Source organism: Phyllostomus discolor, chromosome 5 (assembly GCF_004126475.2).
Source record: "Phyllostomus discolor isolate MPI-MPIP mPhyDis1 chromosome 5, mPhyDis1.pri.v3, whole genome shotgun sequence".
Taxonomy (NCBI): domain Eukaryota; kingdom Metazoa; phylum Chordata; class Mammalia; order Chiroptera; family Phyllostomidae; genus Phyllostomus; species Phyllostomus discolor.
Genome location: NC_040907.2, coordinates 93,440,199 through 93,462,914, shown reverse-complemented (window position 1 = coordinate 93,462,914; position 22,716 = coordinate 93,440,199). Strand labels below are relative to the sequence as shown.

Genomic DNA, 22,716 nt, shown 5'->3' with positions numbered 1-22,716 from the left:
CCTACAGAAAATTTAAAAAGTTCAAATACATATAAAGAAGAAAGTAGAAATATCCCACAATCCAACTATGTAGAGATACCACCACCAAGACTTTGAGGCTCTGCATTTCTGGCCAGTCTTAGTCCATATGTAAATACACATGTTTATATTGATGGCATGATACTGTACCTAATGTTTTTGTAACTTACTATTGTTCAATTTCATTGAACAATTTTTCAAAGAGATACTTCCCTGTCAATAAATACTAGTTTATATCAGTATTATAATAGGTGCATAGTATTTCATTGTATGGATATACTGTGTCTTATTTTACCTCTCTTCTAATGGTAGATAAATAATTTAATTTCTTTATCCTTACCAGAGGATACATTTATTGATTTTAAAGAGAGAGAAAGAGAGAAACATCAAGGTGAGAGAGAAACATCAATCAGTTGTCTCCCGCACATGCTATAACCAGAGGGACTAAACCCACAATCTTTTGATATACGAGACAAAGCTCCAACCAACTGATCCACCCTGCCAGGGCAATAACTTAATTTTTAAGTTGCCCTTTTTTGGTGATTATAAACAGCAGTGCAGTGAACATTCTGTTGTCCATGGACATTTTAGTTCTCATTTTTTTGCTATTATAACAATACTTCTTCAGGCATCCTGGACCTGTGTCCTGGTACACATGTGTAAGAGTTCCATACATATTTAGGAGATGGTTTGCAGGCTTATAGAAGATGCACAGCTTCATTTTACAACATAGTGCCAAGTTGTTATCCATAGTAGTCATTCCAATTCTTGAACTTAATTTTCCCAATTAATTAATTTTTACCTCTAGACAGCATCTTTCAGATGTGATCTTTTTTCATTGTCCCTGTGTAACACATTTTCAGAGCCTGGTTGATTCACCCCAGGATTAGCATAACCTCCCCATGACACCATTCTCTTCCAGAGTTCCTCTAGCCACTTCTTCACAATGTTGCAGTTGGTTACTTTACCAGATGCAATGATTTTATTTCTTCCAGTTTCCCTTTCTAATCTACACAGCTGTTCTCAGAGTCTTTGCTCAGGTGTGCATGCGCATGCACTTGTCATTTGTCATGTCCAAGTACTGATCTCCATTATTTCCAGTTCCTTGAGACTTTATCCAAGGGATGAAGTGGTTCCTTCAAAATTTGAAACAATTATATTTACACTAAATTAGTTGAGAGAAAACATTTTTCTCATCAAATGGTGAACTCTAGGATTTTTCATTAACTGCCAACTGATACTCCAAACCCCACAGTAGTATTGATTCTGTTAATTATTGATTATTGGGTTCTTTTAACAGAGGAGCAATAACCTGTGCTGTGTTTTTTGTTGTATTTCTCATAGACACTGAAGTTTAAAAAGTTCTCTTTGCTGGGGTGGAGTGATGGTGGCATTACAGCACTCATTGCAGCTGCAAAATATCCATCTTACATCCACAAGATGGTGATTTGGGGAGCCAACGCCTATGTGACTGAGGAGGATGAAATGATTTATCAGGGTAGGTTCCGTGAACTGGAGATGTCATGACAAGTAATATCTCCCTCTTCCCTCTCTCCTTTAATTCTTTTTTAAAAAGATTTTATTTCTCTATTTGTAGAGGCAGGGGGAAGGGAAGAAGAAAGAGAGAGAAACATTGATGTGGGAGAGAAATATTAATCAGTGTCTTCTCATGCATGCCCCAACCAGGGACTGAACCTACAACCCAGACATGAACCCTGACTGGAATCAAACTGGTGACCTTTCACTTTTGTGGAGATGAGGCCTAACCAACTGAACCACACTGGTCAGGGCTCCTCTTTAATTCTCATTTTGATATATAGTTACAAGTCATATCTCATCCTCTTCTGCTTTTCAATCTGAAGGTAGGAAAAATAATTTCTCAGAAAAGTAATGCAGTTTAACCAGTTTATGTTTAAGAGCTTTCTCTTTTCAAAAGTGATACTTTCATGACTCAAAAAAGGTCTAAATTAGTATTTACATTTAGAGGGGAAAGAAGGGAGAAAGAGAGAGAGAGAAATATTAGTGTGTGGTTGCCTCTCGCACACCCCCAGCTGGGGACCTGGCCTGCAACCCAGGCATGAGTCCCAGACTGAGAATCCAACCAGTGGCTCTTTGGTTCACAGGCTGGTGCTCAGTCCACTGAGCTACACCAGCCAGGACTGAAACCTTTTATTTTGATGAAGAATTTTTGTACTATTCACATTTTTTAAGGTTGTCCTTCAGGCTAATTTTTAAGGTTTTTAGAGACACAGGAACAGGGGCCTATGGACTAAATCCAGCTCACCATCTGTTTTTGTAAGACCTAAGCACCCATCTAGGAGGCTAGCACAGTGACTTCTGGAGATCAGTATTGGGTGTCCCTCTTCATCTGCCTTTCCTCCTCCACTCCCAGTGTTGTTACAGGACCTGTACTGGTGGCCACCTACATGTTGGCAACTGTTAGTTATAACCAGGCAGCCAGCCATGGACTTTCAGTTGGCAGTTCAGGAGTTGCTTAGCCTCCAGCAGGCTGTGTACATTGAGACGATGGGGCCCTTGCGAGGAGGGAAAGGTGATTCAGAATCTGGGGGTCCCTGGGACACAAAGCGAAATTAACCTGGGTTACCCTAACACCACCACATGTTAGCCTGTCTCACCAGGACCCTTCTCTTCAGGCCAATAGCTTTTTGTCCTGAGTATGTTTCTATTGGTTCCCAGATGGCCTATTCCAGACAATTAGGCCAAGGTAAATCAGAAGTTTCTCTCCTTTATCTACATAATGTTTTTGTTTTTGCCTCCTGGCCTACAAAGTCTAAAATAAATATTTAGACTGTCTGGTCATTTACAGAAATAGTTTGCAGCCCTATGCACTAGAATACCACAAGTCTAATCTTTTTCAATTATTCTGAAATTCACATGACTTAAGTAAGCTATTTAATGGCAAAGTTTTATTGTAGAGTCTTAGTTCTTGACAGTCCTTGTCTTTGGTAAAGAACTATGAAACTCTTAAATGGTAAGTCAGATTTAGTTACCAGTCCTCTTTGGTACTCCTGCCTGTCCTTACTGCATCTCCACCTGGTTCTGAGGAGAGTGCCTGTCTTATGCAAAGTAAGCTGTTTCATTTTGTTGCTGGTCCTTTCCCTCCCACCCTCTAGGACACAGTGCCTTGGTCCTTTCTACCTCTCCTGTATCATTGACTTCTCTCCCTGGATCTTCCTCTCAGCCTATAAAGGTGGGGGCATGGTTCCTCCTCCAAAAGGTTGTCTTTCTTACCTATAGTTACTACAGTACCATTCTTTGTCCTTTTCCACAACTGACTGAAAGAGTTGTCTGCACTCTCTACTTCTACACATTCTCTTCTCATTCCTTCGCCACTGCATTCTGGCCCACCTCCCATTGTGGCCCATACTGAAACTGTTCTCACTGAGATAAGTATGATCTACATGTTGTCAAAGCCAGTGGGTTCTTTCAGAGTTGTACGTAGTATTCCCTTGTCACTCTTTTGTTTCTCCTTTATAACTCTTCAAAAGTTTTTAAGGGCTACAGTGATCTCCTTCCTTTGTTCCCTAAAACTGATAATTTGTATAATCTCTCCTTTTATCCTGACCTGTTTAACTAGAGGATTCAATTTCATTGTTTTTCTTTTCTTTTTTAAAAGTATATTTTAGCCCTGGCTGGCATTGCTCAGTGGATTGAGAGCAGGCTGCGAACCAAAGCATCACAGGTTCGATTCCCAGTCAAGGCACATGCTTGGGTTGCAGGCCACGGCCCCCAGCCACCACACATTGATGTTTCTCTCTCTCTCTCTTTCTCCCTCCCTTCCCTCTCTAAAAATAAATAAATAAAATCTTAATAAAAAATCTTTTTAAAAAAGTATATTTTATTGATTATACTATTATAGTTGTCCCATTTTTTTCTCCTCTTTATCCCTGTCTGCCCTGTACCACCCCTCCTAGCAGCAGTCCCCCTGCTTAGTTCATGTCCATGGGTCGTACATATAAGTTCTTTAGTTTCTACATTTCCTATACTATTCTTTACCTCCCCCTGTCTATTTTATGCCCACCAATTATACTTCTTATTCCCTGTACCTTTTCCCCCCATTTCCCCTTTCCCCTCCCCACTGATAACCATCCATGTGGTCTCCATTTCTGTGATTCTGTTCCTGTTCTACTTGTTTGCTTAGTTTTTGCTTTTTTAGGTTCAGTCGTTGATAGTTGTGAGTTTTTTTGTCATTTTACTGTTCATAGTTTTTGATCTTCTTTTTTTTCTTACATAAGTCCCTTTAATATTTCATTTGTAAGGGCTTGGTGATGATGAACTCCTTTAACTTGATCTTATCTGGGAAGCACTTTATCTGCCCTTTCATTCTAAATGACAGCTTTGCTGGATAGAGTAATCTTGGATAGAGGTCCTTGCCTTTCATGACCTGGAATACTTCTTTTCAGCCCCTTCTTGCCTGTAAGGTTTCTTTTGAGAAATCAGTTGATAGTCTAATGGGAACTCCTTTGTAGATAACTCTGTTTTTCTCTTGTTGCTTTTAAGATTCTCTCCTTACCTTTCATTTTGGGTAATGTAATTATGATGTGCCTTGGTGTTTCTTCTTGGATCCAATTTCTTAGGAACTCTTACTTGAAAATCCTTCAAGGTCTCCCATGACTTTCTGGATAAGTAAGTTCAAACTTCTCAGCTTTGCTCACAGAGTTTGAGTGACCCAGGACCTTCTGTCTTTCCAGTCCATCTCCTACTACTTTTGTCTTCCCTTCCCCCACACACCCATCTTTTTCTTCAGCCACCTGAGAATCGCTAAGTTCTGAAAGTAGCATGGTTCTCAGCCTCCGTGTCACTGCACATGTTGTTCCTGCTTTGGTATTTGCTTGCTGACTTCTGTTCTTATGGACGTAAACACATCAGTGTTTACCCTCTAGAAAGCCCACCCAGCACTGATGCCACTGCCTGGAGCTCACTAGCCCTCTTCTGTCCTCCCCCATGCTTTCCCATGACACCAAGCACGTCTAATACCATGCTTGTTTACCAGTCCTTGACTAAACAGCAGAGACTGCAATCTCATTCAAGTTTGTATCTGTTGTGACTAACACACAGCAGACTTCAAATAATGTTTACTGGATTAACTCGCTAATTAATGATGAATAAGTGTTTTCTTCATTAAGATTCCAGCACCTGTCACAAATTATATGCTCAAAAAATATCAATTTACTTTTGGATAGAAATTAGTTGTTTTGGACCAGCAAACAGTTCGATTCAAATGGCTGTTTTATGAACTTAACTATGAAACATAATTACTACTCATTTTTGGTGGAAATTATGCTTTGGTGTAAACTGGCTTCCTCTTGAAAAGAAGAGGACAGAAGTAAATATACTAAATAAATACATAGAATTTTTTTAAGTTTTATTTTTGATTTTAGAGAGAGAGAGGAAGGGGGGGAGAGAGAGAGAGACATTGACTTTTTGTGGAACAACAAACCACAAACCCTGGCATATCGGGATGGTGCTCTAACCAACTGAGCTACCCAGATGGGGCATTACATAGACTATTTTTAAGTGCTTGTAATATGCCAGGCACTGTTGTTAGTGCATATCCTGTCTAACTTACTTGCTTTTATGCCATAATGTTATTATAATTCTAAATTTTTAGATAAGGAAACTGTAGCACAGAGAGGTTAAAGAACTTGCTCAGGGTCTTAGAGCTAGTAAGTACAAGAGCTGGGATTCAAATGTAGGCAGTATGACTTCCAAGCCTATTTTATTAACCACAGTGCTCAATATGAACATCTGGCTTGCCTCAGCTGCAGCTGGATTTCCCTGTCCCTTGAGATTTCAGTAATGTTTATTGTGGGAGTCTAAGGTTTTACCCAAGATTTCTCATTCCCATAGATACCACTTGCTCCAAATGCCTGGTTCATTTTAAGGATCTTTTGCTGTCCCAAGTGGAGAAATTTACATTTTCACAAGAAAAATATCTCCATACTGAACATCAGCTAATTTGGTTCTTAAAAGGTTTTTGCCTTCCCACCACAGGGGCCTTTATTTACTTTGTAAAAATTTGTAAAACACATAAATTTAAAATATTATATAAAGCTATTAAAATTATATATTAACATTAATGTTTAATACTATATCATATAAGAAATAAATTAAACATATTTTATATTATTATATATTTGATTATAGAATTTTTTTTTAGCTACACAAAGGGATTCTATACTGTGACTTGTTTCCTATGACTCACTCTTCACTGAACATTGTGTTTCTGAGATTCATTCATGATGTTGCTGTATCATATTTCATTGAGCAAACATGTTGCATTTTATTTTCCCTTTCCTTTATCAATGGACAGTTGTTCTGTTTCCAGTGTTGTTATGAGCATTCTTGTGTATGTCCTGTGAGGCATATGAGTAACAGTGTCTCTCTAGGGTGTATGAAATTGCTGAGTATTGTGGAATGCAAGTATGTCCCATTATAAGTGACAGATTGTTTTGCAAATAAATAAATTTACACTTCTACCAGCAACATATGAGACACTTTATCTTAAATACTCAGAAAAACTTGGAATCATCACACATCTTAATTTTAGCCAGTCAAAGGGGTGTAAAATGGTATTTTGGTATTTTATTGGGGGGTTCTAAATTTGCATTTTTCTATTACTAGTAGGGATGAAAATCTTTTTATGTGTTTATGACCACTGGGGTTTCTTCTCTACTATACCTATTCATATCATTTCTTTTTTAAGTACATTTTACTGATTATGCTATTATAGTTGTTACATTTTTTTCTCTCCTTTATACCCCTCCACCAGTTACCCCAATTCAATTCCCTCCAGCAATTCCCCCCACCCCACCACTTAGTTCATGTCCATGGCTTATGTATAGAAGTTCTTTGGCTTCTCCATTTCCCATACTATTCTTAACCTCTCCCTGTTTATTTTGTACCTACCATTTACACTTCTTATTCCCTCCCTGTAACTTTTCCCCCATTTTCCACCTTTCCCTTGCCCACTGATATCCCTCCATATGATCTCCATTTCTGCGATTCTGTTCCTATTCTAGTTGTTTGCTTAGTTTGTTTTTGATTTTGTTTTTTTTAGGTTCAGTTGTTGATAGTTGTGAGTTTGTTATTATTTTACTATTCATAGTTTTACTCTTCTTCTCTTTCTTGGATAAGTCCCTTTAACATTTCATATAATAAGGGCTTGGTGATGATGAACTCCTTTAACTTTATCCTATTTGGGAAGCACTTTATCTACCTTTCCATTCTAAATGATAGCTTTGCTGGATAGAGCAATCTTGGATGTAGGTCCTTGCCTTCCATGACTTGGAATACTCCTTTCCAGCCCCTTCTTGCCTGCAAGATCTCTTTTGAGAAATCAGCTGGCAGTCTTATGGGAACTCCTTTGTAGGTAACTCTCTGTTTTTCTCTTGTTGCTTTTAAGATTCTCTCCTTATCTTTAATCTTGAGTAATATAATTATGATGTATCTTAGTGTATTCTTCCTTGGGTCCAACCTTTCTGGGATTCTCTGAGCTTCCCTGATGTGTATGTCTACTTCCTTCACCAGAATGGGGAAGTTTTCTTTCATTATTTGTTCAAATAAGTTTTCAATTTCTTGCTCTTCCTCCAGCAGCCCTATGATTTATATATTGGAACATTTAAAGTTGTCCCAGAGGTTCCTAAGCCTCTCCTCATTTTTTTTTTGAATTCTTGTTTCTTCATTCTGTTCCAGTGGAATGTTTATTTCTTCCTCTTATTCCCAATTGTTTATTTGAGTCCCAGTTTCCTTCCTTTCACAGTTGGTTCCCTGTATATTTTGCTTTATTTCACTTTGCATAGCCTCTACTTCTTCCTTTGTTTTGTGGCTATACTCAATCATTTCTGTGAGCATCCTGATTACCAGTGTTTTGAACTCTGAATCTGATAGACTGGCTGTCTTCTCGTCACTTAGTTCTTTTTCTGGAGTTTTGATCTGTTCTTTCATTTGGGCCATATTTCTTTGTCTTGGTGCACCTGTTACATTGTAAGGGGTGGAGCCTTAGGTATTCTTCATGGTGGGGCAACCCTTTTTGCTGCATTTTGGCTCTGTCTGTGGGAGAGGGGTCAGAGAGTGAACAATACTGCTTGTTCAGCTCTCATCCCACTTTCAAGAAACTGGAAGTTTCTCCCACCACCACAACCCCCACAGGTTTTTACAGCCAGAATTTCTGAGGCTTTATTTTGCCCATGCTGGAACCCTGGGTTGCGCAGTCTGTCTTGCTCCTCTGTTGTTCTTCCCGGTTTATCTGCACACAAAAGTGGGACCACCTGGTCCTTGATCCACCTCCTTGCTGCATGTCCTCTTGCCTCAGCTGCCCATCTCTGCCCCTCTTACCAGCTTGAATGAATGTTTCATCTTTAACTCCTTGATTGTCAGACTTCCATGCAGTTCAATTTCCTGGCAGTTCTGGTTGTTTTTTTGTTTTTGAATTGGTTGTTCTCTTCTTTTGCTTGTGTGAGGAGGCACAGTGTGTCTACCTACACCTTCATCTTGGGTAGGACTCTATTCCTTTTTACTGATTTTTAAATTTTTATTTTGTAATAGTTATACATATAATATAGTATATGTAACAGGTATACCTTATCAGGTGTAACAACATATAAGAACACTCCCAATATTATTTCAGTGTTACTGGTTTGCAGAGGGGTTGTTTTTCATTTTTTAATAATAACTCTTGCTAGTTAGTAATTGTGTTAGTAGTTATGTTGTATAGCTTGTAGCTTTTCTTTGCCTCTCTTTATGGACAGAACTGTTTAATTTAAAGTAAGGAAATGTTACAATGTCTTATTTTCTCATTGGTTTAGTGAGTTGTATTTGTTTTTACATTTACCAAACTGTCAATTACTTTACTCACCTTTCCTTTTTTCATCTCAGACATCCCTTCTAAGATCTTCTCTCTCTTTCCTGAAGTGGTTCTTTAGACATTCTTTAAGGGCAAGTCTGGTAATAGTACACTCAGTTGTTACCCAAGAATGTGTTTTATGTCACCTTCACTCTTGAAAGATTGTTTAGCTAAGAATGCAAATATCAATGAAAAACTATTTTCTCAAATATTACACTCTCTTCTGCTTTCCGTAGCTGCGGTTGAGAAGTTTTGTCAGTCTAATTTACCTTCCTTTGAAGTGATGTGTCTTATATCAGCCTGTTGTTCAGATTTTCTATTTTTCTTAGATATATTGCTGATTTACCATTCTGTTTCTAAGTGTGCCTTCTTTTTATTTCTCTTATTTGAATTACATTTTGTTTGTGGATTCTTATCTTTTATCACTTCTGAAAACATTCTTGCTTGTTCCTTTCAAATATTTCATGTCTGCCATTCTTCCTTCCTACTTTTCTGGGACTGATTGGACTTTGTGGACCTTATCTTTCCATCTTTCCTATCCCTGGTTCATCTTCTTATCTCTCGGTGTGGTGTTCTGCATAATTTTTAAAGCTTTCTCTTCCAGTTTTCTAGTTTTTTCATTAGCTTTGTGAAGATTCTGTTTTGGGATCTTTGATTAGGAGTAAATGCTTATTCTTACTTTGGAAACAAACAGAAAACCAATGAACATTGTTGAGATTGCTTTCCTTCACCAATATGTGTATTCACTCTTGGGGACCACAGGGTCAGACCAGGTCAAGGCCATTTTCATCTCGGCCTAACCCAGGGATCTCAGGTTCAGCTCTACCCTCCCAGCCCCAGTGATAGTCACTTTCCCCCCAAAAGCAACCCTGTCTTTCAGTAGCTTTACCACTCTTTCCTCTACTTTCAGCATTTACTTTCTTTTACACATACATATACTCATAATCTAGTCCACTAATTACTGCAACTCCAATAATGCAACAAAAACTATGTGTTATAAAGATCTAGTTGTCTCACTGTAAGAGGACCTGTCAGAGGGTGTGGTCTGCTATATAGCCAGCAATAGAAATATCTACAGGGAGATTTTTTTTATTTATTTTTAAATCCCTCCACTCCCCTTTCCCTCTGGTAATCACAATAGTGTTGTCTGTGTCTATGAAGTCTTTTTTTTTTTTTGCTTAATCCCTTTATCTTTTTCACCCAGCCCCTCTGCACTTCTGACAGCTGTCAGTCTTTTCTCTGTATCAATGAGTCTGTTTCTATTTTGTTTGTTAGGTGTTTTTATTCATTATATTCCACACGTAAGTGAAATCATCTGGTATTTGTCTTTCTTGGACTGGCTTATTTCACTTAGCATAATGTTCTCTAGGTCCATCCATGCTGTTGCAAAGGGTAAGATTTCCTCCTTTTTTACAGCTGAGTAGTATTGCATCTACAGGGAATTTCTGACTGGCCATCTTCACACCATCTTGCTAGCGCCCCTCTCCATTCCCCTCTCTTCAACTTTCCTTTTTCTTTTTCCCAAACCTCCTCCTACCTCTTAACTTTCAGGTTCTCTCTACACCCCTTTCTGAAGTCTTTTCACTTTTGCACAGAGAATTTCAGCTCTCCTCAGCCTCTATATTCAATTCTGGGCATACCTCTGCAGAGTTAAACCAATCGCAGAAGAAAGGCAGGCACTATAACAGGATCTTCCTTCCTTAGAAGGCAGTTATAGTTGTAAGTAGCAGTTTTTTCTCCATTTCGTTATTTCCATTTACTAAGTATATATTAGGTGTCTGCCTGCTTCTTGGCACTGTCCAGAATGCTAAGTTGTTGTTCAGTGTGAATTCATATCATTACGTCATGGTATATTTAAGGTGCACCTTGTATCATAAGCACTGTATTAAAAGCTCTACATGAGCAATTTTTAATATGCTCAGGAGGATTAGAATCTTTATCTCACTGTACTTAAAGTATGGAAAAGATTAGGCTAAGTAATAGAATGTGTTTATTTATTTTAAAGGTGTTTTTTGGCTATCATTTCCTTTTCTAATAGTGAATCCTCTATGGTATAGTTTGAAGTTAGTAGTTAGCCTTTTTCATACCCATATCTCTTCAGTAGAAGAAATTAAAATAAGTAATTTGTGTGCATTTCTCAATGTACATAAATGCAATTCAGAAATAAAAAACCCTCTATTATAAATAATGTCTCTCTTACTCAAGTGACCCTAATTAGAGGAATGTCTTTTTTTTTATCATATACCTTTAACAGAATGATTAAAGGAAGATCTAATGTCTTGCACTTTGTAAGAATTTGTTGTGTGCCTATTTTGTACCAAGCACTGGTCTAGGCCCTGGGGGTACAGTGGGGAACAAAACATAGCCCAGTCCCTTACACTGAGGCTTACATCCCAGTGGAGAGACAGACACTCAGCCACTGACATAGAAAACACTGCAAAGTAATGGGACATGCTAAGCGGAATAGCTGGAAGGAGGGTGGTCAGGAAGGCAAGGCCTTACTGCCCTGGATGAAGTGAGGAGTGAGCTCTAGAGAAACCTGGGGAAGCATTCCAGGCAGACAGAACAGCAAGTAATGGCTTTGAGCTGGACTATGCTTAGAATATTTAAAGGTAAATTTTAATATGACACTAAACCTGTTCTTTCCACACTTCTATTTTTCAGGTATCCGAGATGTTTCCAAGTGGAGTGAGAAAATAAAAAAGCCTCTAGAAACCCTATATGGGTATGAGTACTTTGCAAAAACCTGTGAAAAGTGGGTGGATGGCATAAAACAGTTTAAACATCTTCCGGATGGTAGGTTACATGAACTATTGAATGGTTACTTTGCTGATTATAAAGGTTGCTTTAATTCCTCCCCTGATGTTCCAGAATTCCTCAGGGTTTAATGCATTCACCCACTATCCTTACACCCTGATGTATGAACAGAGAATACTATTGACTATATACAATACAAGTTCTTGTGAATTAAATCCACCTTTAACTAGAGACAGATTGTATATAGTGTAAAGGTTTATAATTTTGAGTCTTTAATAGCAGACTGTCCTTTTTTCTTCTACTCCTTTGTGTGTGATAACAAAATAATTCTCCAGAAGCCTCAAATAGTCCTTATTTTCTAATTTCAGAATGAGTAATTCGAAAACAAACAAGCTGCAATATATACCATAATTTTTCTTTTTGCACATTTAGACAAGTTACCCTAGGACAAAGAAGGAGGGACTTTCTGTCACGACCTTTAGCCCCAGCAGCATTAGTTTGAGGAAGAGAGTGTTCACTTCTTTTTCCATCTTCAGAACTAAATTATAGACTTCAGCCCTGATCAATGTCTCCCTGTGTTTATCTGAAAAATTGACATGGTGTCCAATTACAGTAAAAATTAACATCTTCAAGAAAAAATCTAAAAGTATTTTATATAAATATTTACATTTTTAATGTCTCATTTTTCTTTTTTTAATTGCTGAAAGAATATAAAGTAGCTAAAATATAATCTTGAAGCACATTCAGTTATAAAATCATTGTGATTGAAGGATCAATTTGATGTCTTAACTAATAATTTCCAGAATGAGTCATCTGTCAAAACCTTCACAATGAACAGGACATTTGGAAAAGTTACTTTCTTGGTTTAAGTTCAAAAGAGCAAATATATGCTGTTCAAACACAGTACCCACTCATAGAACTAGGTCCCTGGAATCTGTTTTCCTTGGCTTTTAAAGCAAACAAAAAAACTGCTATAAAACAATATCTGAGACAGTTCTGCATTAAAGAAGACAACTTTGTGAAATGTAAACTTCTGTTTTCTTGAAGAGAGTAGGGGAAAATGTCAGATTGCCAATAGGTAGAAGAAGAATTAAATGAGTTAAAAAAATATGTCCTGTATTTGTTAAAATTAAAAACTTGTGCTCTGCAACAGACACCGTCAAAAGAATGAAAAGACAAGCCACGGACTGGGAGAAAATATTTATAAAAGACCCATCTGATAAAGGGCTGTTATCCAGAATACAAAGAATTCTTAAAATTGAACAATAAGAAAACAACCCAATTAAAAGATGGACCAAACAGAAATGAGATCCCACTTTTCACCTATTAGAACGGCCACAGAGAGGAATTTCAGGACAGTGAAAATGTTCTCTATGGTACTATACTAGATACGTGTCATTACACATCTGTTGAAATGCACAGAATGCACAGCACCAAGGGTGATCCCTGAGGGAAATGATGGACTTCGGGTGGCAATGATACGCCATTGGGGGTTCACTGTCTGTGAAAATGCACCACTCGGGGGTGTTGGTAGTGGGGAAGGCCACGTGTGGGGGCAGTCTCTGTACCTTCCACTCACTTTTGCTGTAAACCTAAAACTCTAAAAAATAAAATCTTTTTTTAAAAAAGGGAAATAGAGTGAAAAAATGTAATACAAAGAATCTAGCAGTGTGTCAATCATCTTACAGCAAGATTGTTAATGAAGTACTATCTCCTTCTGTACTAGTTAATTTGAGAGGAGCCCTTTTTTCTGGTTGCACACTTGAGTTTAAAGATGCTCAGACCTAGCACAGGGACTGACTGCACAGATTTGGAGTTAGACAGGCCTGGTGTGCATTCTGGTTTTGCCACTTGGCTTGCTGTTAGAATGGATTCAGGCAAATCACTTAGCTTCTCTAAGCTGTAACTTCCTGTCTGAGAACTAGGGATACTAATAACTACCTCATAAAGTTGTTCTGAGGACAAATTGAGTTGTTTAGGTTCAGCTTTGGTACAGTACTAAGTACAGAGTAAGTGCTTAATAAAAGTACTTGATTTATAAATAATTGTACATACTAAGTGAGTTAAAACATGCACTTAACTACCATAAGTGTTTTATGGTTATTAAATAATTTGAACAGTTCCTAATGTATAGTGAACACTCAGTAATGCCAGCTTTAATTATCTGAGTATACAGTTGGCAGATGCGTGTCATCTCAGGGACAGGAGGGGGTCATCTTCAGAGACCTAGAGAAGTATTACCCTGTTCTGCCTGTCACCTTCTCATTCAAACCCCCAACTGAAGAGGAGGGGGCAACTCCCCCTGGGCTGGCTCCTAGCTTTCTCAGAGCTGCCATGCTTTCTTTCTGACACAGGCAGGGGAAGGCAGGAGGGAGAAGGAGCTGGCTCTATGGAGTATCTGCTGGGTGTCAGCCAGTACTATGGCATCTCTTTTTAGCCCCTTGACCACCCAGGGAACTATGATTTATTCCTGTTCTACCAGAGGAGAGGGTTGAAACTCAAGTGGCTAAGGAACCACTAAAACTTCACAGGTGGAAGGTGGGGGGGAGAGGAACTTAGAAATGTTGCTATGCATGGGAGTGAATCTTCTAATCTTTCAACTGTATATGAGTCAGGAATGTCAGAGAGGTAGGAGGGATGAGGAGGAGCTATAAAATGTAACTTCATTGTGAGGTATATGACCGTTGAGGTCTAGCTGGGACCCCAAGGACCAGTTCAGACATTATTTCACAGGAGGAGCTTATCAGATGGCCAAGCACCTACTGTGGTTTTGCAAACTGGGAACTGCCTCTATGTCATATGAAGAGCTGTGGGTTTTTGTTTGTATTTCTTACTGTTTTACGTGAATTTTGAATTAATTTATTTTTTACAGTTAAAATACTGTATTTTATTTTTTAAATATATTTTATTGCTTATGCTCTTACAGTTGTCCCATTTTCCCCCTTCACTCCCCTCCAAGCTGTGCACGCCCTCCCACCCACATTTCCCCCTCCCCTTAGTTTATGTCCATGTGTCATACTTACAAATTATTTGGCTTCTACATTTCCCATACTATTCTTACCTTCCCCTGGTCTATTTTCTACCTACCATCTATGCTACTTATTCTCTGTACCTTTTCCTCCTCTCTGCTCCTCCCATTCCCCTGTTGATAACCCTCTTTGTGATCTCCATTTCTGTGGTTCTGTTCCTGTTCTAGTTGTTTGCTTAGATTGTTTTTTTGTTTGTTTGTTTTAGGTGTGGTTGTTAATAACTGTGAGATTATTGTCATTTTATTGTTCGTATTTTTTAATGTTCTTTTTGTTAGATAAATCCCTTTAACATTTCATATAATAGGGGCTTGGTGATGATGAACTCCTTTAACTTGACCTTATCTGAGAAGCACTTTATCTGCCTTTCCATTCTAAATGGTAGCTTTGCTGGATAGCATAATCTTGGATGTAGGTCCTTACCTTTCATGACTTGGAATACTTCTTTCCAGCCCTTCTTGCTTGTAAGATCTCTTTTAAGAAATCAGCTGAGAGTCTTATGGGAACTCCTTTGTAGGTAACTGTCTCCTCATCTCTTGCTCCTTCTAGGGTTCTCTCCTTCATTTTAATCTTGGCTAATGTAATTATGATGTATCCTGGTGTGTTCCTTCTTGGGTCCAACTTCTTTGGGACTCTCTGAGTTTCTTGGACTCCCTAGAAGTCTATTTCCTTTGCCAGATTGGGGAAGTTCTCCTTCGTTATTTTTTGTTCTTTCTCTTCTCCTTCTGGTACCCCTATAATTCAGATGTTGGAACATTTAAAGATGTCCTGGAGGTTCCTAAACCTCTCCTCATTTTTTTGAATTCTTGTTTCTTCATTCTTTTCTGACTGAATGTTTCTTTCTTCCTTCTGGTCCACACCATTGATTTGAGTCCCAGTTTCCTACCCATCACTATTATTTCCCTGTACATTTTCCTTTATTTCACTTTTCATAGTCTTCACTTTTCCCTCTAATTTGTGGCCAAATTCAAACAATTCTGTGAGCATCCCAATTACCAGTGTTTTGAACTATGCATATCATAGGTTGGCTATCTCTTCATCGCTCAGTTATATTTTTTTTGGAGCTTTGATCTATTCTTTCGTTTGGGCCATTTTTTTTGTCTTGACTCGCCCGTAACTCTGAGTTGTGATGCTGTATGTGGGGAAGGATCTGAAACGAAACAATGCCCCGCTCTCTGCCGAATTTCAGTCACTTCCCTCACTTCCCACAAACAAATTGGGCCCTTCTGGTGCTGATTCCCATGTGGGTGGGTTTGTGTACATTCTAGGACCCTGTGGGTCTCTCCAATGAACTTTCCTGTGAGGCTGGGAGTTCCTCCCAGTGTCGCCTCAACCCTCACTGGTATTTTCAATCGGTGGTTTGAGGCTTTATTTCCCTGCGCTGGGACCCTGGGTTGTGCAGTCTGTCCCGCTCCCCAGTTTCACCTGGTTTATCTGCACACAAAGGTGGGACCACTGGGTCCACCAGCTGCAGCCTCACACGCCCCGTTCCACAATCTGCTGCCTCACTGGGTCCTCCAGCCACCGCCTTGCCACGAGTCCTCTCTGCCCAATTGCCTGTCTCTTCTCCTCCTACCGGTCTGGGTGAATGTTTCTTCTCTAACTCCTTGGTTGTCGGACTTCCATACAGTTCGATTTTCTGTCAGTTCTGGTTGTTTTTTGTTTTTAAATTGTTGTTGTCCTTTTGGTTGTGTGAGGAGGCACAGTGTGTCTACCTACACCTCCATCTTGGCCAGAAGTCCGAATTTTTAATTTAAATCAGGCAAAACTACTTGTTCACTAATAAAGTGTTAAAATAAAATTTAAAAAACAGAGAAACAGAAAGGAAAACCCAAAGAAGGGTAGAGCTGGTAGGCCCTCACACCCCACCTAATTTAATGCACTGGGTCACTGAGGTCTAAAGGGAGGTACAACTTGCCCCAGCTCTCAGCTTCTCCTTACCCTCTGAAATGGTCACCGTAAAGCCCACTACCCGTGCATTTGTTTTTCAGGTAATATCTGCCGGCACTTGCTGCCCCTGATTCAGTGCCCCACCTTGATTGTGCATGGTGAAAAGGATCCCCTAGTCCCACGTTTTCATGCTGACTTCATACACAAACACGTGAGCGGGTCACGGTAAGTCGTCTCCGTTCCATCATTCTGTGCCTCTACGGCTTCTGAAGAAAATGGGAGAAGCTATAATAACAAAAAGAATGATGAAGGTTGAGATCTTTTAAAGTGGACCCTGACTCCCATTTTGCCAATGACAATAAGCAGTACCACTGTATACAGGGTCCAGAGACATAGGGAAAAAAAGGACCCCTGATTTGTGGGGAACCAGTAATCACAAGGAAGGGGATTCTCAGGTAAATATCTCTTGTTGTTGCTGTGAACTGTGCTAATACATACTAAGTTCTGTGACACTGGTGACAGGTTAAGATTCATAGGAATCATTGTTAACTAAAACAATTTTGTGTAATTTGGGAATTTTAACACTATTATTACAAAACCACTCCCTTTCCAATAAGGAAAATCTGTTAAACCAAAAGAAGAAAATAATAGCCTTTTGCTTGCCAATCATTTAAATTCTTTTATTACTAGCATTTTTTGTTTCTCTTTTTTTAATATAAAAATAATCATGTTCTGTATTCAACTCTGATGCTGCTTTTTTCCACTGAAAATTATGTTCTAAATTTTTTTGTGTTATTTTAGCCTTAAATTTGTACATATCAGATGATTAAATTATTATTCAGAATTATAAAACCAACATATACCAAACCATGTTGGTGGCTCACTTGATTAAATAGTAGATACATGTTGCTTATTCTTTGCATTTTTGTTTCTGCCAGCCAGCTTTGGGTATCACTGAAACTTATGTGTCAGCAAAATTTTTATTTTTCATTTCCATACATTTTTGTATGGAGAACAGAAATTTATATTTTAAATATTTTGGCTGACACAAGAGCAAGCTTTTGCCAATTCAAATATATAGCCAGCTGTATCAAGATGAAAATTCAAAGTTGAATAAATTCAGTATCTCCCTCACATGCAAGGGATGCATATCCTGAAAGAGAAAATGATGTGTGAGTAGAAGACAGTGACCTCAGTTTTTAGCAATTATACTGGAAAATAAAGACCCAGGTGAGCCTTGACCCCTTCAAAGACTACGTATTAATTTCAGAAATACTGTCATTACTCAGGACATCTTTGCTATAGAATTCTTTTGAAATTGACCTTTATTAGCAGCCTAAGAAAATCCTTCCTCCCTCACTCTCTCCTCTTTCTCTTACTCCTTCCGTTCCTTTCCCTCTCTCTTTCTCTCTCCCTCTTCCTCTCTCCTTTCCTTCCATGAGCCAATTTATGATGCCTGCTGTGGGCCAGCACTGCCCCGAGAGCTCCCAGAGTGCAGCTGGGAAAGCAGATGCAGAAACAGTCCACTACTTCCTAATGACACTATTCCATGTTGTGTTTCTTAGAAAATATTCAAGTATGGGGAGCATGCTTCTTATTCTATAGTAAGATATTAGTATCATAAATCTATATAATTTCTATCTTTATATAGCATTTTATATTTTAAAAGGCATTTTACATACAAAATCTAATTATACTTTACAGCTACAAAAAACAAATATTTCTTATGAAAAAGAAATATTGTCCCCATTTTATAGATGAGAATATAAAGACTGAGATGCTAAGTAATTGCCCAGCGTTGCATAACCTGTTAAAGACAAATCCTAGGTTTTTTTCCTCCTATTTTAGTGCTTTTCCCCTACAGCACAGCTGTCTCTCATAAACGTATTCTTATTTTAATATGATGGTAAGATGTCTGCATTACATACTTGCTGATCTGGTTAATTGTTTTCTAGCATCAGAAATGACAAATTTTTGTATACTGACTCTCACAGTAAAGACATGTGTTCCCTTGGAGAGCCAGGTTCAATAAAAGTCAGTCTGCAAGAAAGTTTAATGTAGGAATTCTGTTTCAAACCCATCTCCTAACAACAGAATACATCAACATGGTAGAAAAATATTCCCTTACTGTTTAGATGTTAATGTTTCAGTGGGCTATTTTATGGAAGGTCATTTTCTTAGAGCAGTATTCTTTGGAACAAATCAGTTGAAGGTAAAGTGTTATGAGCAGTGATTATCTAAAACTGGTTTGCATTTTACACCTACCACCTTCCTCTCCTACAACAGCCCTTTATGTTCGACATGAATTTACCTAAAACAGGTGTGGTTTATTGTGAACCCAACCAAAGGAACTTGGATTCCTTAAGCACCAAAGTCATACTGTGACTCGGTACACCATGCCCCTTGTCAACAGCAGTTCGCAGTGTAGCAAGCTCCAGTGAACTCAGTGTTTTACTACTTTGCAAGGTACGCTTATCACTAAAGTTTAAGCCAGTCTGCCCCACAAAGATTTTACCAACAAATAGCATATATGAAGCCAATGCCTTTCTGTCCTCAGAATGAGGCTAATGAAGGGTGGGGTTGTTCAGCAGGCCTGCTTCCTGCTCATGTTAATTTGTCTCTGGTTTCTCTCTGTTGGAGAAGAATGATGGAATCTCTTGGAAGCAAAGAGGCATTAGAGATCATTCAAGTTTCCTATTTTAAAATTTATTTTTAGGCAATTGAACCCTTCCTCCTAACAAACTCTTGCAAAGTAAGAGCTGTTCTTATTACAACAGTGATAGGGAACAGACCTTGCCCCTTAGAGGCTCCTTGTCCTGTCCCAGCCCCTATGTGTCCCCTGCTTGTCCAGCCCGCCTTCTGAGATGGAAAAGCACTGACATCACTCACCACCTGTCTAGCTAGTCAGCCTCTGCTCGGGTGTCTCCTTTTATCAGACATGCATCACCCATGAGGCCAGCCCCAGCTTGTTTTCAGAGAATTTGCATTGAGCAGAGGTTGGCACACGTCAGACTCTTTGGAGGTAGGGTGGATGGGCTCCGGGAAGCAGTGGGACTCGGACATCTCAGAGGAGTTTATGACTGCATAGCTTGTTGAACCGCGTGTCTGCTCGTTATGTGCATTAGTCTGTAAGAGCTGCTATAATGAATACCAGAGACTGGGAGGCTAAATAATATGTTTATTTTCTCACAGTTCTGAAGGCTAGAAGTCTGAGATGAAGGTGTCTGCAGGGTTGATTTCCTCTGAGGCCTTTCTCCTTGGCTCGAAGACAGCTGTCTTCTCCGTGTCCTCACATGGTTTTGTCTGTGTCTATGTCCTAATCTCCTCTTCTTATAAGGACACCAATCATATTAGGGTGGTCCCTAACATCCTCATTTTAACCTAATTACCTATTTTTTTTAAATCCTCACCCAAGGACAAAGACCTTTTTTTTTCAATGCTTTTTTAGAGAGAGAGGAAGACAGAGAATAACATCCACGCAGAGAGAAGCATTGATTGGTTGCCTTCCATATGTGCCCTGACCAGGAATCAAATGTATAACCTTTCAGTTATGGGACGGTGCTCCAACCGAACCACACCAGACAGGGCAACTTAATTATCTCTCTAAAGACCTATATCCAAATAAGGTTACACTCTGAAGTACTGTGGGTTAGGACTTCAACATACAAATTTTGGGAGGATGCAGTTCATCCCATGATAGTGTGTTTCTAAGGAGATGCTCAGATGTCAGGACTTACAGGCCCAACAGAGGTCAGGGTCTGGACTTGAGACCCAGCTGCAAATGACCAGCGCCCTACCTGGAATCCTCCACCCCCACCTCCTTTGGTTGCCTGGCCAAGTGTAGTCATCCTTCAGAATGAAACTCAGATGTCTTCTCCTCCTCCACTTTCTCCTCCTTCTCCAATTACTTATCTATCTGAAGCCACACTGCTCCTTATTTATACCCTTTTACAGCTGTTAGCATGTGAATTTAGTGTTCCTCCTGTTGAGCATGTCAGTACCTTTCCCAGGATGTAGTGTCGTACCTGCCGAAAGAAAGAGAATGTGAGAGCAAAAGAGGCACATGGGACCAAGCCTCCGTGGATGGCCAGGGATTACTGACTGGTGACTCCAGGCCAAAAACTATGGTCCAACTTCATGTTCTGGCTTTGGGGCCAGAGAGCCAGACCAGCTGGGAAAGAATGAGGGATAACACCCATGTGCACATAGTGGCACCTAGGGCCAATGTCATCCAAAGGGGAGGTGGGAAATGGGGTCTCACCTGGGCAGCAGAATCGGTATTTTGGGATCCTGAACAACATTCACAGTAGTGGTGGTGAAGAGCACCAGCAGCATTCAGGTGGGTTTGGATGCTGGCTCAGTCACTCATTTAGGCAGTGAGTATATATTTCCATGCCCCTGTTTCCTTGTCTGTAAAATGTGGGTGATAGTATCTACCATTCAAAATATTTTTTGAGGGATGAGTGCATATTTGCACATTTAACACGTAAAACTCAGCACACAGTAGCTGCCAGTTCTGTGGATAGAATGCTGGCATGAGTGCAGGTGATCAGAGGCCCCAGGAGACAGGATATAGCTTGATAGGTCAGAGGCAAGTTGCCCTCCGTCCCAGTGTTCAGCATTAGTATAGGAGTATGGGTGTATTTATTAGTCAGGTTTCTCCAGAGAAACAGAACCAATAGGACACACACACACACACATACATACACATAGGTTTATTTTCTATAAGGAATAAGGAATTGTTCACACAGTTATGAAGGTTGAGAAGTACAAGATCTTTGGTTGGCAAGCTGGAGCAGAGTCAGGAAGGTGGAGACGCAGGACAGATGAGGCACAGCTGCGGTCTAATTCTGAATGCCCGGGAACCAGGAAGAGCCGACATTTCAGTTTGAGTCTGAAGGTATGAAAAAGCTCATATCCTTGTTTGGAGGCAGTCAGGCAGAAACCTACTTTGGTTTTCAATTAAAACAAAAATGCTCACAGACTTACTGGAAACTCTGTGGGTTCATAACTAATTTAGAGTATTATCATATCCCAAGTGGAGAAAGAAGCTGCAGCACATAATTTATGGCCTTGTTCATATCTGCAGCCCTCAGAGCTTAATTCGGAAACTGTGGAAGGGTCAACTGAGGGAGGGATGCTAACATTGTTTCTCCTTTGCCACCTGAGATGTAAAGAGTGAGATTCTAGAAGGACTGTATCAAGAAGTAAACCGACCACTGGATTTATACTGTGAGGCTAGATATTTTAATTTCTCAAAAGATCTAGAATCACATCTTTTTCTAAAAGTGCCAAATGCGACAAGGAACCTGCATTGGCAAATAGGAACTTCTGTTTACCATCTTGATGCCCCTTAATTTCCAGTTGTTCTCCTGGGAAATGTGCTTATTTGCAAAACATTCTCCATGGATCATATGATTAGATCCCTTTGTTATCTGGGTGAGAATCTTGGTCAGCAGTAGAGTTGCTACATCACCTTCACAGCCTATATATTTACTCCTGTCTAGTGTGGTACTTTCCCAAAGAGGAACACACGTAGGCTTTAAGTATAGTGATTCTTGTGTTAGACCTAAAGGAGGGTGTATTAAAGAACTTGAAATGATCCCCAAAAAGTATCAAGGAGAAGAGCAACTTTCTTTATACTCATCCGTCTGTTCATCCACCCATAATTCAGTGTAGGTCCGAATGGAGATGTCTCAGAACAGATCTCCCATATTTTTAATGAAAGGGACCTCGTTTTTATTTCCCTAAGACCAAGAGATTACTATAGGAAGAATGCAGACAGCAAAGGCTAAAAAGAAGGGATTCACTGCTGGTGTTTCTCCTGCCTTATTAGGGATTTGCATGAATCATAGAAATGAGGCCTACCTCATGTGATAAGCGGCATGGCTATCCACAAAGGACTTGCAAGTTGGGCAGATTGGGGTCTCTGCTTAGGAATCCAGTTTAGCACACATTAGAAGATGCAGTTTGGCCTAGACATGCCCTTCTGTGACCTTTTAGCATCCTTGGCAGTTGGTTCTGTCTGCTAAAAATGAGGCCTTGAGCATCCCTGCAAGCCCTGTTTCTTGTGTAGGGCAACTGGGAGCCTATCTTTGGGGTTGATGTGGGTTGCCATACTTTTCTGAAGAGCATTAAAACTGAATTTGGAACATTCTG

General features: G+C 39.4%; 1 protein-coding gene across 4 annotated transcripts in view; it reads left to right on the top strand.

Moving 5' to 3' along the window:
* BPHL (biphenyl hydrolase like) overlaps window positions 1–22,716 on the top strand; it is a 32,414-nt gene that overhangs the window by 8,290 nt on the left and 1,408 nt on the right. For 3 of the 4 annotated variants that reach the window (XM_028512972.2, XM_036026586.1, XM_028512971.2), the window contains exons 4-6: window positions 1,363–1,516; window positions 11,549–11,680; window positions 16,659–16,782. In XM_028512972.2, coding sequence (XP_028368773.1) covers window positions 1,363–1,516; window positions 11,549–11,680; window positions 16,659–16,782 — 410 coding nt within the window. Of the gene's footprint in view, window positions 1–1,362; window positions 1,517–11,548; window positions 11,681–16,658; window positions 16,783–18,551; window positions 18,615–22,716 lie in introns of all 4 variants that reach the window. The other variant, XM_036026585.1, reaches the window with a different exon arrangement.